The following is an 18,596-nucleotide window of genomic DNA, read 5'->3' on the forward strand; positions in this document are numbered from 1 at the left end:
ACTTTAACATAACACACTCCAGAAACATGTTCGCTCTAATCTTTTGAGAGAACTGATCAGGACTCTCATGTGGCTTTCTATAAACCTGTCAGGAAGCACAATCCATCTACCACCATTATCCTTACAAAAATAAATGAAAACCATGTTGTAAGATTTCGTGTAGTCTTCATGGGATAAAATAAGATTCATGTTGAATGCATCATGATTCCAGTACATTTAAATCCCTCAGCTCAGTATGAAACACTGAACAATTCCAAGATATGGATCATTTACATCTTCATTCCAGAATTTAACCACTGTTTAATAGCCTTATTGATTTAATACTATTGATTTTAGACCATTTCAAACTTTTGTTATTTGACTAAACAAGTACAGGGTCACTGTGGAATGTTAAAGCACCAATGTTACCCCCCCCCCCCCCCCCCCCCCAAGAGCAACTGATGTTGTCTACAGACCCGAATGACACACTATTGGCCTCTGCATTAGCGTCTGCCAAGACAGACTTTATAGCAGTTTGACAAGAGGTGATGATGGTCCGAGGTTTACAGCCAACAAGAGCTAATGTGTGTGCGCGCACCAGGCTGACCTTATTAGCCCTTCTTACATTGTCCCTAAATATTCATTGACTTGGTGTCTATAGAGCCCAACACACACACAAACACACACACACACACACAAAACCTCAGTCCTCCACCACCACCTTCTGCATCCTTGAACGAGTTTCCTGCAACAGGAAGAGAAAATTCCCATATGGTATTTCTTTTGGAGCGGCAAAAAAATAAAAAATAAAAATGACTTCCTGTCCAATGCAGGTCAGTGTTGAAATCAATGTCAAGTGCTAGTGAGCGTGTGAGTGAGTGAGTGAGCAAGACAATACAGTCCATATCTTTCTATTCATATCACTCTCCTGCTGATCTGAGCTGCTTGATTCCTGCTGGGCAGCGTAAAGTCCCGTCATTTCAGCGGATATCAGTATGACTAAATAAATACTAAATAGGTAAATAAATTAATGCAGCATAAATTCCCAATATGCTGCTAAATATGAAATATTTTTTCCTTGTTCATGACCACATGGTAATGAAAGGAACAGTGATTCACGTCAGTGTCCTCTGTAGTAAATCCCTAAATAAAAATAATCAGTGAAAAAATAACATAGTAATTCATTTTTATTATCCTTAAGACAGCCTTAAAAATGGCTTATATGCTTTTACCCTCATTAAAAGTGTTCAATCTATGAAACAATTTGAAAATTGGCCAAACATTCTCTACAATTTACTAGTAACTAGCTAACTAGTAAACTTTTAAAGTCATGTTTCTTATAACAATCATTTGTTCATCACAAACATTAGCTAAGGCAATATGGGGGTATGACGTCATCCTCTAATCTTGAACATGATTGGTCCAAAGCTCTGTGGGGGTTTGATGGACTAAACATAACATTCCCTGGACCATTATACAATGTGACTTTAGCACTGTGGTCACGTTTACCCAAACATCAGTATCTTTAAGCAGAGTCAGCCATCTAAAAATAAAGGGAAATAATTTCTAAAATAATGTGTTTGAGTTCAGGGGTTATGCAAAAAGCTTGTGAAAGCAAAATAGGCCACAGTTCTTAACAGGGGAGCATAGTGGGAGCTCTGCACAGTGTGTTTACGGTATTTTATCATTCATACTTAGTAACTGATTTGTAGAGTTGCTGTGGTTTGATTCATAATTTGTTTCGGGGGAAGCAGAAACTGTGAACGGAAAAAGTTCATTCGAAAATCCCACAGTCAGTAAAAACTAAAATAAAAACCTGCAAGAGAGGGTGGGATTTAGTCAGAACACCTTTGAGATCAGGATTTGAAAAATGATCTTGTCTCATCCGTTGTGATATATGTGATGATGTGAAGAACCAGACATTTTACACTGCACAAGCAAAAAAAATCTCAGACTGAAGTCCCTGAGCATGTAACAGAGAATTTAATACAATTTAATACCTAAGGTGTTAGATTACTGTGTAAAGAATACACTATAAACTATGTACAGATTCACAGCTAGTTTCCTGTCACTATATAATAATTCACTCTGCAGTCCACAGCGGCGGTAAAACACACAGCAATTCAACCTCATGAGAGGAAGAGACATCTTTCAGCATCACTGAGTGGTGACACGCTACAGCTCGCTGCATCCTGCCACTAATAAGAGCCAAAAACAACATTTAACACACACACACTCAATAAAGACACTATCATACGCAAAATACACACCCATTACACAAACTAGAACAGTGTGTAATGACAGCGAGAGTGGGTGGAAGAGACAGGGAGAGACAGAGAAAACGACAGAACAGTTTGTGAGAGTGAGAGGAAGAGGACAGAGAGAGTCAGCAGATTGTCTGTTGTTTCATCACACACTTTGTTATTGATCATTATTTCTTTTGCTGACAACATGAATTTTCAGTGCCACAAATGTTTGGGCAAAGGGAGGACAGTGATGAAGCAGTGTATTGAGTGGAGCGAAAGGTTTTAGATAAACACTGAGTGATTAGCAGCAGGAGAGTGTGACCACAGATAACAACCTAGACTAGACATATGCTTTACGCTACCATCTAGTGAAGATCCTTGAGAGTCAATAGTTATTCAGTATACAGACTAGCAGCTTGTTTTGGGTGGTTTTAGATGTACACAACAAGGCCAGAAGTATGTGGACATCTGCTCATCACACCCACATGAGTTCTTCCCCAAACTGTTGCTACAAAGCTAAAAGGACACAATTGTATACAATGTATTTGTATATTGTGGTATTAAGATTTCCCTTCACTCGAACTAAGAGGTCCAAACCTGTTCCAGGTTATTATAATGTCAAAAGGGAGAATTAATCTGGAATGGGATGGCAACTCTGGTTAATGCCATTGGGAACACACATGCCGTATCAAACGTAGCCATACACCAATCAGCCATAACATTATGAGCACTGAGAGGTGAAGTGAGTAACACTGATGATCTCCTCATCATGGCACCTGTTAGTGGGTGGGATATATCGGGCAGCAAGTGAACATTTTGTCCTCAAAGTTGATGTGTTAGAAGCAGGACAAAAATGGACAAGCGTAAGGATTTGAGCGAGTTTGACAAGGACCAAATTGTGATGGCTAGACGACTGGATCAGAGCATCTCCAAAACTGCAGCTCTTGTGGGGTGTTCCCGGTCTGTGGTGGTCAGTATCAGTAAAAGTGGTCCAAGGAAGGAACAGTGGTGAACTGGTGAAGGCTCATTGATGCACGTGGGGAGTGAAGGCTGGCCCGTGTGGTCGGATCCAACAGACGAGCTACTGTTGCTCAAATTGCTGAAGAAGTTAATGCTGGTTCTGATAGAAAGATGTCAGAATACACAGTGCATGACAGGACAGGGCTGTTTTGGCAGCAGAAGACGGACCAACACAATATTAGGCAGGTGGTCATAATGCCTGGTCGGTGTATAGTCAACAGCTCTGTTTATATACATCAATGGTGTTCCCATTGTCATTAACCAGAGTTGCTGTGATTCAACAAAACTTCAACTAAATCTGAAAAGCAACACAAAAGAACTGAAAATAGCAAACACTGGAAAAGGGAGACACTGAGGTCACTGTGGTGCACATGCATTTCTCATGTACAGACACTATCTACTCCATAATTCCACTTTCCCTCTACCAATCTTTGAAATAAATACTACATTAAAATCATTGTACATCATAGGCACAGTACCTGAACTTAAACTATGTCTTGGTTTGCAGTCTTGGTTTCCTTCCCTAACGGGCCTCTTGCAGTTGTTAGCAAACTTGTTGCAGTTCCTATTTTTGACCACTAGGTTTGATAATAATAATAATTCTGAAGAACTAAACAGTCTCATCATGAAGGCAAGCAAATCGGTGGAACATCAACTTACATCTGTCGAATAATATTTTAAAAAATATTATAAATGTTCAGCAGAAAGTATTAAAAAGTATTGCGTTATATGTATGGGCATACTTAAATCTTCTGCAGATTTAAAACATTTTGGAGCTTATAAAGTAACACAGCTCTCCTGTAGTTTATGCTCTAACATTAAACTGAGTTAAACATCAGGTTCACTTTCAGTCTCAGGGATAATCATCTTCATCTTCAAGTAAACAAGCTGCAAGCTTACAAACGCCTACACTGTCAAACGTCTAATTATCTGACTGGTACAGAGTCGACCTTATACACAGAACTCCACATGACAGACCTCTGTATCGTTCTCTTGCAGAGAATATCTTCACTTTAATAAGCATACCAGCTTTAAACAAGTTTCTCCCCAAACTTATACACATGAGCTGTTCAGGAGGAAAAAAATCCTGAAGGTCAATGGATACAAGACGCCTTAAAATAGTAGCCTAGATATGGCGTGGCCTAGATAGTGAATAAACAACACTTGCAGTAGTTCACTCAAGAGGAAGCACGGACTTCCTCCAAGCGTTTCCTTTCCGCCGAGAATCTTCGGAAAGCACTGGCCGATTAGCCAGAAGCAAATTCGATTACAGACAGTGTACGTGAAGACTTGCACATTGTAATATATTGTAAGGTTTTGTCCCTGAAGGCTAATCTGTATCTGTTGATGTACATAACACATCCCATACAACACCCTATTCACTACATAGTGCACTATTTGGCTAGGGGCGAGCCCAGTGAGGAGCATTTGCAATGGACTACAGAAGGTATTCAAACTGTGTACTATAGCAAACACAGGATACTTTTCATTTGGTGAGATTGAGGTATTTTTATTACTCTAGCGTCAAATATTAGCGTCATTTCCACATATTATTTCTTACAGTTATACGCGCACACACAAGCATGTGTTTAAAACACAAATAGCGAGGAGACGCCTAGTGTTTCTGCAGTCCACTATATGCAGAATCCCATGAAGCCAATATGATATATTTAAACAACAATCAAAATCATAAAACATTTGTAACTAGGGACACCTTTCAGCATAAATAATAAAATAAACAATAATTAAATTCTTATGAACTAGTTGTAAATATTTATCCTACACACATAATCCAGGTATTACAATATAATAATAGATATAATATTTTAATTTTAAAATATTATATATTTTAAATTTTATAATAATATAATTTAAATGTTTATTATAATAATTAGGCTTTTTTATCGGCGCCATAGAACTTTCTGAATTTTGCACTCACAAAACTTATTGATGTTGAAATTCACATTATTTATAGACCTCTAGACCAAATGTAAAATGAATGCTGGACCGATTTGAGGTCAGGGGATCTTCTGTGAATTGCATTTTTGCCAGAGATGTTCCTCAAGTTCAGCATTAGAGATCAGAAAGTACCCTAGACAGCATTCATCAGACGTAAACACGTTAAACTTATTGTCTTTGACATATGCTGAGGTCCCAAAATCTCCACTCAACTTGATAAGCAAATTTGTTAAATAGGTTTAAACACTGAGCTGGAGGTATTTCAAGTTTTATGGAATCTTTGTGATATGCTGATGCACCGAAAAGAAAGAAGACCTTCAATTTTGTTCCAGTTTTTATTTCTCAGCCTAGTGAATGCTGTGTTTTATTCGGTCTAAGCCACAGTAGTTCCAGTTCCCTGTCTAGGGTGATCGCCTGGACTTCCACAAATGCATCGGTCAGAATGTTCCTGTCTACTCCTGTTTACCGCCTTAAGCTGTAAACTTAACCAGACCTCCTGAAGGAGCTCAGAGATCTCCCACCAGCCATTTCTGAAGGACAATGTGTGACCTCAAGGCTTGAGGGATTGGAGATTTAATGTGAAAGCCAAGCTCTATGGAACAGGTGTAGAAATCAAGGTTATAAAGGGAGGAACCTTGCCTTAAATGCATCACATATAAACATAAATATATTCCATCTCTTCTGTCATGACAGGATGCAGACATCTAGAAGCTAAATTCGTCTATTATTTTTAATTAGACTAACAGTATATGTACAAAGCATTTTTAAAACAAACAAGGTACTTAATTGCTTCTTACTAAAAAACATGTTTATTCAGTCGTGATAATTATGTCTGTCTAATGCTTAGGAAACTGTAGGTTAAAGTATCTGTAGTTCATAATTTAAGGTTTAATTGATCTTAGCGTTCTACCTACTTTATTCCTATAAGATGTTATTCCTTTTCTTTATACCTACACATCATCTTTTCCACAGTAATAAAGTCCATTCCAGGATCCAAATGCATTCTTTCCATTAAAATAAACCTGCAAATGACACTTTTTTTTGTTAGATTAGATTTTGTCTGACACAAAGGTCAACAAAGTCAAAGCTGTGGAGTTCTTTCTCTCTTTTCTTCCCATCTGGAAACCCTTATTTCCCGTCTAGATCCTCTTAAAAAAACCTCCTTCCACCAGCCTTGTCTATCCTTGTTTTTTCATCCGAAACCCTAAATAAAGCACATACGTGCACAAGATGTGGAATGAGACGAAACCAAAAAGAGCAATTGAGAAAGATGCTCTCCTTCTTTATTTAAAAAAAAACCATTTACCAAGACTATTTAAGCACCTAACTTCCTTTATTTAGGTACCTAACTTCCACAGTGTTCTCTTATGTGTCCAAAAAGGGTTTGTTGTTGATGCATAATGCAAATAAACAGCCAAAATATGTAATATGGCTAAAACCAAAACCAGTTCTTAACCTGATCCACAAAAAATTATTTTATTTTATTTTAAAATGGCACAGATAAATGACATAACTAGGCCTGGTCATATACACTGCATTGCCAAAAGTTTTGGAACATGCCTCCAAATCCTTGAATTCAGGTGTTGTTTTTCAGGGGTTGGGCTCGGCCCCTTAGTTCCAGTGAAAGGAACTCTTAATGCTTCAGCATACCAAGACATTTTGGACAATTTCATGCTCCCAATTTTTTTGGGAACAGTTTGGGGATGACCCCTTCCTGTTCCAACATGACTGCACACCAGTGCACAAAGCAAGGTCCATAAAGACATGGATGAGGGAGTTTGGTGTGGAGGAACTTCACAGAGTCACTGACCTCGACCCGATAGAACGGCTTTGGGAGACTGTGAGCCAGGCCTTCTCGTCCATCATCAGTGCCTGACCTCACAAATACGCTTCTAGAGGAATGGTCAAAAATTCCCATAAACACACTCCTAAACCTTTCAGTGGATCTAAAGGGCCAAGCCCAACCCCTGAATTCAATGACTTTTGGCAATATAGTGCACCTTCATAGGGCAGCAACCCGACTGGACCACAGACTGTGTATTTGTTGCAAGGTGCGGTGGTGCCCTCTAGCGGTAAACACAGACTTATGCCTATATATTCAGGTACGTGAAAAACATTTTAAAGAGCTATTTGTGTAACGTTAAACGAAACAACTAAAGAAAATGTAATAAAAGTATTAAGCTGGTCAAATAATTTAATTATCCAGTATTGTTTTTCTATCATGCTAACAGTTAGCTCGTTCATTCAGAAACAATATCACGCATATTTACTTGTTTTCATTTAGTCGGTGCATTTATCCATAGCTAATTTTGCACAATTTTCTGTTAACTCACACACTGTCAGTCAGTCAAGTCGTGTTTGAGAATAATAGTTTGCTTCTTTAAATTTCCACTACTGCCAAACTGATGTTACTGACAACTGAGGGAATACACCGATCAGGCATAACATTATGACCACTGACAGGTGAAGTGAATAAGACTGATGATCTCCTCATCATGGCACCTGTTAGTGGGTGGGATATATTAGGCAGCAAGTGAACATCTTGTCCTCAAAGTTGATGTGTTAGAAGCAGGAAAAATGGACAAGCGTAAGGATTTGAGCGAGTTTGCCGAAGGGCCAAACTGTGATGGCTAGTCGACTGGATCAAAGCATCTCCAAAACTGCAGCTCTTGTGGGGTGTTCCCGGTCTGCAGTGGTCAGTATCTATCAAAAGTGGTCCATTAAGGAAGGAACGGTGGTGAACCGGCGACAGGGTCATGGGCAGCCAAGGCTCAATGATGCACGTGGGGAGAGAAGGCTGGAAAACATTTGGGATGAACTGGAAAGCTGGCTGCACCCCTAGCCCTTAGAAATCTACAGGTTTATATTAATGCCCTTAGTGTTATATCAACTTGTATGAAAAACTTTAAACATAAATGAATTAAAAACATGCACTCTTTACAAAGTTTTCTGTAACTAGATGTGATTTTTATTTTAAATTTACAATTATTTAAGGAGTCTCTAGTGTCAGTACTTTGTATCCATCACAGGTAAAGCAGTAACTGTAAACTAGTCTTTAGGACTTCTGGGTAACATCACAAGCTGCCTTTTCACCTTAACTTAAAATAAAGAAAGAGAAATAAAGAGACTGGCAGAGAACCATGGTTTACTTCTGCTGTATTGTAAATAATAAGTAGAAGAATATGACATGTTCAGTCAATAATCAATAAAGAAAATCAGCGGCGCTGGAATAAAAAAGGAAAATAAATTCAGGAGAAGGTGTCGTAAAATTGAAAACAATAAAGTAGGTAATTCCCGGTCATGTCAGGCTGCATCACTCCCCTGAATAATCAATGATTATTTTCCAAAACATCACAGTCCAAGTGATTTATTCATTATTTAAACTGACAGGAACAATCAGATAAAAAAATATAAATAAAAAATCTGGGGTGTGGGGAAAAAAAAAAAAATCAAAAGCTCCAGTGCATATTAAAACTCTTTATTAAACAGACTCATTAAAGGTGAAATGAATATTCTGATGCCTGCATTCACTCGAGTTGATTCAGGCCGAGAACTTCACACAGAGAGCCGAGCAGATCCACACCCAAATGCAGCCGACTCATACTGCAGAGCACACCGAAGACTGACAAGCCGATCAGCCCCCACTGCACCTTCGCTGTGAAATACAGAGGGGCCAGTCTGAGAGAGAGAGAGAGAGAGAGAGGGAGAGAGGGAGAGAGAGAGGGAGAGGGGGGATCTCTCATCAGCAACCATCGTGAACCATTTCATACCAACACAGAGAGGAAAGAGGTACTGTAACCCTGTACCTTCCCTGTGCAGACTCTGCATATCCGTGGAAGTACTGATATCGTCCATAAATGTACAGGAACCCAAGCATAGCAGACAGAGCTAGAGGAAAAAAAGATCACATGTAAATTATTAATGATAAAATACTCTCAGAAATAAATGTACCAGCTATACTTTTCCTGGTTGTTGGAATGGAAGCACAGAGTTAGAGCTTAATGCGTTGGGAGTTGTTTAGCGTCTATTTATTACATGGGAAGGTGCATGTGGTTCATCTTCAATTAGTTTTCTAAGCTTGAACAGCATATGAGCGATCCCTGAGGTCAACCTTAACATTTATAATGTATTCCCTTTTCTAGGGATTCTAATGATGTAAGACGAGAAGAAAAAGTACAGCTCAATACTGTTATTTCTGAGAGCGAGGAGTCCATTAGGATGTAAAGCTTCCCATAATGATTTGCTTGATGAACTTCATGGATGAACTGTTTGTTCCTCCATTTTTCAAAATCTTCTCATCGATGCAAAGTATATACAACTAATTAGACTTCCTGCAAGCTGCTCAATGGGTTCACTGATGTATTAGTGCAGTAAGCTGCAACCTATTTTACATGCCACGTATCACACACACGTTATTGTGTTTATGCAAATACAAGATGCCATGTTATGTTGCGACAGGAGAGATAGTCACAGGCTTCTTTTTTTCTCCATCATCTCCCGTCTGTGCTTACCTTGGCTAAAGAAAAGTCCAGCCAACCAAAGGGTAATCACGAATAAGGGGAAATATTCAGAACAATTTGCTCTACATTCAGAAAGAAAAGCATTCAGAATTTAGACACTAATCAATAGCCATGACAATATAATGTGTTGTCACATAATATATGCAAATCAGCCCATCATATTCCTATTATATTAACATATCCATATTATATTAACATATTCCTGAAGTGAGGAATTTGTGTGTGTGTGTGTGTGTGTTGGGGAGAATGTTTTTTTATGAACAAGTGGGGAACAAATGGCACCACAAGGACAGGAACGTCTAATAGATTTGGACTTCTCTGGACATTTGGGCAGAAAAGGAGAACTAAATTAATTAATAAATGAATAAACAATTGGATGTAGGCATAGCATTAATTATGTTAATAATAATTACAAAAAGTCCTGACTGAGGTGTGCATAAACACTCACTGTGCTCTGAAGACTCTCTCAAAATCGGGGTGTCCCGTGGTGGCCGGAGGGGGGACGGAGTATTTCCGTCGAGCGTAGATCACTTTCAGGGAAAAGTATGCTGGCAGAGAAAGAGAGTGTAATAAAGACTTCATTCATAGGCTAGCAGTAGGTTGTTGTATAAACCCATCATGAGAACATTCAAAGCACATTCAAATATCTGTCTTTCTTGTCAAAAAGTAATGTTGATGAAGAGCCTGTGATGTGGCACGGTGCTTGTTTCTCAGTGAGGTGTAGCCACAAATTAATATTAATATATTATAACCATGAGCTATATTCTGAAGCCACAAATTAATGATCTTAACCCTCTAGTGCACACATTTTGCTGGTTCATGATAAAAAATAATTCCACATCATTTCTTGGTTCATTTTGGGATATTTTACTGATTAAAAATGTTTTTTTTTTCCCCCACCCCCCACTTTCACCAAAAAATGTTTTTTTGTTGCCTATTTAAGCTACACAATTGGATGTCATGTGCCTTTAAGTAACTTTTACACTACCGCATATGTCCTGGTACATGGCACGCATTAATTTTCCAATGGTGGACAAGTGAAAACACCACATCAGGAAGACTAGTAAAAGTGCGGTTTAGTTCGAGAGTGTATTTTCGTCCCCAAGACTAAAGTGTTAATGTCTATTGTCTAATTTAATTGATTTTTCCATGCATCAATGATTTTAATAAACACTTGTCACTTGAAATTCCTATTCTATATTTTTATTTATATATTAACCCTGGTCAGTCCATATTAAAAATAACCCCTACGAGAATATATATAGTCATTCAGGTGAGATTGGAGGTTTTCTTACCTTGCTCCAGCACTCCAAGCACTGTAACAGCAGCAACCCACACCAACTGGTCAAGCATTGTTCAGCAGAAATGCACAGCAGGTCAGATCCACGATCAACTACACTGTCCTTCCTAGATTGATAACTACCTCATCCTCGTGTAGGCGGAGGTCAGTGCTGAGCAGGGCCCAGTGCAATGTGTAAGCATGCATGTGCACACACACACACACCCACACACACCTGTACTGAAGAGGAAGTACCTCCTATAATTGATAGCTGTTATTTGGTAACATTATGTTCTTTCTGATGGACACTAAAAACATTTCTGTAATGTGCTCTGGACAAGCACATCTGATTAAAAAGGTAATATATATGAGAATATTCCAGCAATTTCTTTCTGCCTAAACTCTATACACCAAATCTGTAGCATTTGGTATGATGATCAGCGCAGGAAGTTTTGCATATTTTCCTGTACCGAGAACAGAAAATAAATGTCATTTACTCAGTCCATAAGCTTAGGTTACTAGGTGTTTAAGCAAACCACATTTTTGGTATTGAGGTTATTTATGAATTAAGCACAATATACAGTATGTGTGCAATTTAGGACAATTTATTTTCACTCCTAAGCTCTGTGTTGTTTTATGTAGCACTATGGTCCCGGAGAAACGTTTCATTTCACTATGTACTGTGTCAGTAGAAATGACAATAAATAAATACCTGTTTGACTTTATTTGAAATGATCCTTTCAGAGGCAGGACTCTTTTTCCAGTAAAAAAAAAAAAAGTTCCTCTACACCAAACTCGCTCATCCATGTCTTTATGGACCTTGCTTTGTGCACTGGTGTGCAGTCATGTTGGAACAGGAAGGGGTCATCTCCAAACTGTTCCCACAAAGTTGGGAGCATTAAATTGTCCAAAATGTCTTGGTATACTGAAGCATTAAAAGCAAGGGGACATGCCCAACACCTGAATTCAATGATTTGCAGGGGTGTCCCAAAACTTTTGGCAATATAGTGAAGGAAGTGTGTGCACAGTTAAAATGTTTACTATTGTATGAGCGTGTAAAGTTTGTCAGCTAAGTATACTGTGAGTCACAGTGTAACCATTAATGGCTTATTCTGAATGCCACACATTGGACCTATTTAACCCTTATGTACTGCTGGGGACGTTTTAATCCACCAGGGGTCACTTTTGACTCTTAATTTGGTCTTAACTTTCTCTGTATTTCAGCAAATGACAAAGGTGACAAACCTTACTTTGAAACAAATTTTAGAAAAATATGATTTAAAAAATTTCAAAAAGTCATTAATACACTGTGGGCAAATTCACTCAAAATCAACCTCAGTTCTGATCAAAACTACTGCTACTACTTTAAAACTAAAACTACTACTTTAATTGCCAAGTTCATAAATGATGTCATTGATTTGGGGGGAAAATGACTGATTTTCAATATAAAATGTGATTGTGGACTGGATATTTTATCACAGTCTTGGACATGTGAAAGATTAGTAACAACATTGGCTTTGATGCATTGTTAGTTTTTGTGCAGCATCAGATTTACATTTTTTCTCCCTCGTTTACTTTTCCATTTTTTTCTGTAAAAAAAATCTAGTCTGCATCAGATTTATGAACATCATTTATTATTTTATTATCTTTTATACAGCATGAAGAACTAAACTATTAAACTAACTTTTTTGCGCGTATGTGTGCGTTGTCTTTCCAGCAGGGCTTGCAGCATATCACATGGTGGTCTTTGCAAGGGTGTTCACCACAAGAGACGCAAGTGCTGATTGTTCTTTTTTTTTGTTTTGTGCACCACTTGCATGTTCCCCTCTTCACTCCTGAGCTGCTGGTGTCTTCTGGTGTCTGGGGCTTTGTGTCTGAAGGGTCAGCTGCAGAAGACTGAATCTCTCTCACCAGTGAAGCAGCAACTGGTGCGTGAGGGAGATGATTTCTCCTCAATATTGCTGCAGAGACCAGAGAATTTCCCAGCTCTTCTATGTAAAGCCTCCTCCTATACAACTTTGCCTTTTTCCAGGAGGGATCCACAGCTGTGTAAATGACAAATGCATTATATGCTGTGATGTCCAACATATTAAAAAATAACACCTGTGGCCACCATTTGGTCCTCCTTCTGCAGCTGTAGGTGCCGACAACCTAGAAAAATAAAAGAACAAGTACAGATATCATCATGATAACAAGTAAAATCATGATAAGAAAAATCACGCAAAACATCGTCGAAACAAACTGTATCTCCTACATTTATCTCTAACAAGCACATGAATTCAGTAAAAAACTAACAGGAACAGGATGCATGTAGTAACAAATGGGTAATGGCACATACCTTGTCTAGATTGTCGACACCTCCCTTGCAGTGGTTGTAGTCCATGATTATCTCTGGCTTCTTTTTTTCTCCCTCTGTCACCACTCCCTCGCGGTGCTTTGTGCTGATGAGGATCACATTCTTCCCCCGTCTTGGAACGTAACTCACGGCCGTGGTGTTCTTCGTGAAGGCGAAGACGGAGGAGAGGGCAGATCGTCCTTTAACCTCCACCAGGTTGGGTGGCAGCTCCGGTTTATTTTTCCTGATCGTCCCGACCAAGGCTATTTTTTTCTGCATAAGCTCCTGAGCAAGTGAGTAGGAGGTAAAAAAGTTGTCACAAGTGACAGTGACGCCCTGGAGTCCTTCTGTCATCTCCATGACAACACGCTTGCCCTGACCCACCTCTGGAGCACCACCTGTCTTTCCCAGGTAAATCTCACACTTCCAGGCATAGGATGTGGCGGCATCAGCAGTCACCCAAATTTTCATTCCATATTTGGCCGGTTTTTTTGGCATGTACTGCCGAAAGCTGCATCGCCCTTTGAATGGCACAAGCTGCTCATCCACTGTGACATTTTTACCGGGGTTAAATAGGAGGGGAAGGCGAAGCGTCCACATTTCCCACAGGGATCTGATGGGGACAAGCTTGTCCTCTCTAGGACGAGCTGGTCTCTGCAGCTTGTCGTCAAAGCGCAGAGCTCTGTTGATTCTATGAAAACTTGAGAGGGACATGGTGGCTCTGAAAATCGCACGACCACTGCGATCATCCCACAGGCTACGTGTGGATTCCCCTTTGGACCTGTAGACGCCTGCCAAAATCAGTAGCCCCATGTAGGCACGGAGATCGGTGGAGTCAATCTCGTTCCAGTTTTTCATTGTGCGGCGCCCATGGAGGTTGGTCATTCTGACAATGAGGTCAATCATCTCCTCCGTAATAAACAGGTCAAACGCAGAAACCACGTTCTGGACCCTTACGATGGCATAACGCGTCGGCCCTGGAGTCACGCCTCTGGCGGGCTGAGAAAAGCATAATGTCTCCTCGTTGGTGGAAAACCACACTAAGCCGTTTCTCCCAATCCACCCAGATCCAGGATCTTTTGCATCCTCCTCGCCTTCAGTGGAAGGAGCTGGAGAGGACGATGAGGACGCTGAGGATCCCACAACAAAATCAGGATCTGACTCATCCAAGTCTGTGGTGTCAGAGGGAGAAGACTGCATTTCCTGCAGCTCGCTGGAAGGGTCCGTTTCCAAAACTTCGGTACGTGTATTGCTCTCCATGTGTGTTTCCATGTGTGAACACAATTCAGCAGCAAGCTAAACTCCAAGTAAAGACTGGAGTCAGGGTATAGTTTCCAAAACTGATTTTTACTCCAATGTGCAGAGAATGAGAGTGGAACTATCAAAAACAATAAGGGAATAAAGTGCTATTAGTGAACAAAATGCAAAACATATTCACATAAAGGCTGAAAAGGCAGAATTAAGCATGTAATCTTCAAGAAAGGACAGAGCAGACTCTTTTGGAGTGCAGGGAGCACTACTGAAGACCTTTTATGACTCCGTGGTGGCCTCAGCCATATTCTATGGAGTGGTCTGCTGGTGCAGCAGCATCTCTACTGCAGACAGGAAGAGACTGGACGAGCTAATCAGGAAGGCCAGCTCAGTGCCCTGTATGACACAGTTACATCTCCGAGCAGCTCCTTCAGTGACAGACTGTTCCATCCTAAATGTCTGAAGGAGCGATACAGAAGGTCTTTACTCCCTACTGCTATTAGATTTTGCAATCAGAGCTGCTCTCAGTGATTCAGTCGCCATAATACACACAGTTCATACTGATTTTTATACTGTGTTCTAACCAGGGGAGTCGCTAGGGCTAATTTTAATTTAGCCCCGAATTTTGGAACACACACACACACACACACACAAGGTGTATTCGACTTAAAGCGGCGCTGCGCATCGCGTTTGACGCTAAAATACCGCGAGAGTGTGCGCTGGAATATGCTCTAGAACCACTCTCGCGATACTTTGTCATAACTCGAAACACATCTATACGCGCTCACACACCACGTGACTAAAATACCTTACAGCCCTTGAGCGCGATAATAGCAATAATAACAATAACAATAATAATAACAATAATAACAATAACAACAACAACAACAATAATAATAATAATAACAATAATAATAATAATAATAATAATAATAATAATAACAATAATAAAGGTCAGAAAACACAACAATGTTATTATTCAGATAATAGTCTAACTTTAAATTTTTAATGTTAACACAGTTGACAAACGCATGTTGTGTCACACTGACTTTAATTCTGAAAACCCGACATACAGGACCCTTTGGAATATTATTTCATACCCAAGACGTACAAAAGCCTCAAATTAAAAGAAAAGCCTTAATATAGATCTAAATAAAAACTGTAAGACATTACAGTCTGAACATCATGACTTTCTAACGCAGAATTTAAGTTAAAAAAAAATACATGCATGGCTTAGGGGAACAATGGGCCAGGACAGACTCCATAATTTTGGCTGTTTTGTCAATCGAAAAAGGAATTATCAGCACTATAAAAAAAAAAATACTAGTTTGGTAATTGACACTGCACTGCTTTACACACAAGCTGTAAAAGAGATAATATTGCATGGCATACCTGTGTGAGAGAGAATATGTAATGCATTTTACTCCTTTTTTTGATGATGGGAGGAGTCAGAAAACAGAGTGGACTGAATGAAATTTTCTAAAGTTGCATACTGATTTGTGCTTATTATGAAACAATATTATATCTTTTTTTTTTAAATGCCCTTACAAAACGTGTTATTCTTGCTTTCCCCCTCTCCCTAATTTGCCCCTGATGGTTTCAAATCATAGAAACACCCCTGTGAGAAAAACCTATCATCATAATACACACTGCTGGATGGGATATTCTTAAACTGTGAAATTACAATCATTAAAATTCTGTGCAATACAACAGTGCAATAACAACAATTTAAGATGTGCAAAAACCGAGTGCATCTTTCTGTTTCATACTTGCACATTTTTCTTCACTTGTTGCAACGTGGGAATTTTCCCGCCGTGCGACGAATAAAGGTTTATCTTGTGCAGAATGCATGTATATAACAACATTTAAATTGTTACAAATACAGCATGGGGAAATAAAGCAAATGTTCTCAATGTACACATTCTGCAAAAAGTTACTTACTTACTGACGATGCATTCCAATGAACGAACAAACATAAAACTGTAGCTGCAGCCAGTCACGTGGACAACAATACTTAAGGAGAGCCGAGGGAAAGAACTGAGGATGGCTGGAATAACTAGGCGAATTTCAAAATAAGAGTCCCCTACCAAACTCGATGGTCGGAGCAGTGCAAGTGAAACCCCTTCCTCATAGTGCTTGCTGCTCTTCTGACCATCAAACGACCAGCAGGACGACATGCAAGTGTTTAAGTCCATTTACCTTGTTTTTGTTTAGTCTGTACTTCTCACCATCAAAAAGCAGCAGGTTCATAAATACACTTACCTTGTTTTTGTGTACTCCATGTAGTTCTGTGAGCTGAGGTGCATAATTTTGATTTTCTCAGACAAGTGCACAAAGCTCTCTCTCTCATATATATATATATATGCTGATATACTCCATATAACTCCATATAAAAGCCAGAAACTAAGCTTTCTTTGCACAGGCCTATATGAAGGATTAATGGTGCCACTTGGTCATCAACAGTAAAAATCACAAATTTTACCTCTTCCCAACACCACCAGCAATCCAGACTGCGTGATTTCATATATAGTGTCATGGCTGTGCAGTCAAAAAATGTCGCTGTAATGGAAGTCAATAGGGCAAAAAGAAAATCCAGGGACAGTAAATGAGGGAGAAAAAATGTAAATCTGATGCACAAAAACTAACAATGCATCAAAGCCAATGTTTGACATACACTACTCACAAAAATTTAAGGCTTTCGGGTGAAATTTCAGGATGCACCTAAAATGCACTATAACCTTTACAGGTGAACTTAATTTGACCTCTACACTTTTGAATGCACATGTCCAACTGTTCAGTGTTTCAGTACTTTTTACATAACTTGCTGAATGATGGCCGCCAACGATGTTTGAGACGTCAAGGAGAGCGCTATGCATCAGCCACTGTTGTGGTGGTGTTACAGTCTGGGCAGGTGTGTCTACTCAATACAGAACTGCCCTCCATCTTGTGAATGGTACAGTGACAAGCCAATACTTCCTGAATAACATCATTAATCCAGTCATTGTGCCCCTGCATGAACAACACAGGCCTAGTTTCATCTTCATGGATGACAATGCTCCAGCTCATCGAGGTCGCATCATTAGGGAACGGCTGCTGGAGGCTGGGGTACCTCAAATGGAGTGGCCTGCACTTTCTCCAGACCTGAATCCCATAGAAAACATATGGGATCAGCAGACTCGCCGTGTAGAGGCTCGTAACCCTGCACCCCAGAACCTCAATGACCTGAGGGCCGCCCTTCAAGAAGAGTGGAATGCCACGCCTCAGCAGACAATAAGTCGACCTGTGAACAGCATGAGACGTCGTTGTCAAGCTGTAATTGATGGTCAAGGGCACGTGACACATTATTGAGACATTGACATTTTTTGTTGTGGTATACCCACCACTGTTGTTGGCTTTTGTTTCAATAAATTGTTTTATTATTATAAATTGTTTAATCACTGTAGCATGAACTTTTTACATTTTCCATAAATTTTACCCAAAAGCCAAATATCCTTAACTTTTTGTGAGTAGTGTGTCTAAGACTGTGATAAAAGATAAAAAAAAAGTTTATTTTAGTGGATGTCTTCATCCCAAATGAAAGTAGTGTTTTCGAACAGTGCACCAGGGTTAAACAAGTTAAGCATTGTTTGAAAGATACAGTCTATATCAGTATTGTTTCTCACCATGTGCATCCCATATTTCTGGCGTTGATAATGCTCCAGGTCACACAAACGGGTTAGATTTTACCGTAACCAAAAGGAAATGATGCGCTAACCAAGAAAGAAACGTCACATGAAAAATCTTTACTTGCTGTGGGATCATTTTCTAACATCACTAAATAACAGAGCAGCTTTAATCACTGAACTGAGTCAGATCATGCTTCAATGTTGTAATTTCATCCTTAAGAGTTCACATAATTATCAGATTGTCATGTTCTTCTGCATTTCCTCCCTAATTTGTTCACCTGACCCCACCACCCAGGAAGGATGAGGTCCACCATGTACTGAAAGAGCTCATTCCCAAAAAGG

The 18,596-nt window shown here is 39.4% G+C and overlaps 2 protein-coding genes across 2 annotated transcripts; both read right to left on the reverse strand.

Moving 5' to 3' along the window:
• Positions 1–8,217: 8,217 nt before the first annotated feature.
• ltc4s (leukotriene C4 synthase) lies at positions 8,218–11,215 on the reverse strand. Its single transcript, XM_058396381.1, has 5 exons — positions 11,020–11,215; positions 10,173–10,272; positions 9,716–9,786; positions 9,011–9,092; positions 8,218–8,882 (listed from the first exon to the last, which is right to left on the reverse strand). The coding sequence occupies exons 1-5, from the start codon at positions 11,075–11,077 to the stop codon at positions 8,732–8,734; spliced, it is 462 nt and encodes a 153-aa protein (XP_058252364.1). The 5' UTR covers positions 11,078–11,215; the 3' UTR covers positions 8,218–8,731.
• A 400-nt stretch (positions 11,216–11,615) lies between these two features.
• Positions 11,616–16,618, reverse strand: LOC131357407 (piggyBac transposable element-derived protein 4-like). The gene is made up of 3 exons (XM_058396380.1): positions 16,531–16,618; positions 13,342–14,716; positions 11,616–13,154 (listed from the first exon to the last, which is right to left on the reverse strand). The coding sequence occupies exons 2-3, from the start codon at positions 14,608–14,610 to the stop codon at positions 12,678–12,680; spliced, it is 1,746 nt and encodes a 581-aa protein (XP_058252363.1). The 5' UTR covers positions 14,611–14,716; positions 16,531–16,618; the 3' UTR covers positions 11,616–12,677.
• Positions 16,619–18,596: the final 1,978 nt, after the last annotated feature.

The sequence above is a fragment of the Hemibagrus wyckioides genome, linkage group LG08, assembly GCF_019097595.1.
Source record: "Hemibagrus wyckioides isolate EC202008001 linkage group LG08, SWU_Hwy_1.0, whole genome shotgun sequence".
Lineage (NCBI taxonomy): Eukaryota > Metazoa > Chordata > Actinopteri > Siluriformes > Bagridae > Hemibagrus > Hemibagrus wyckioides.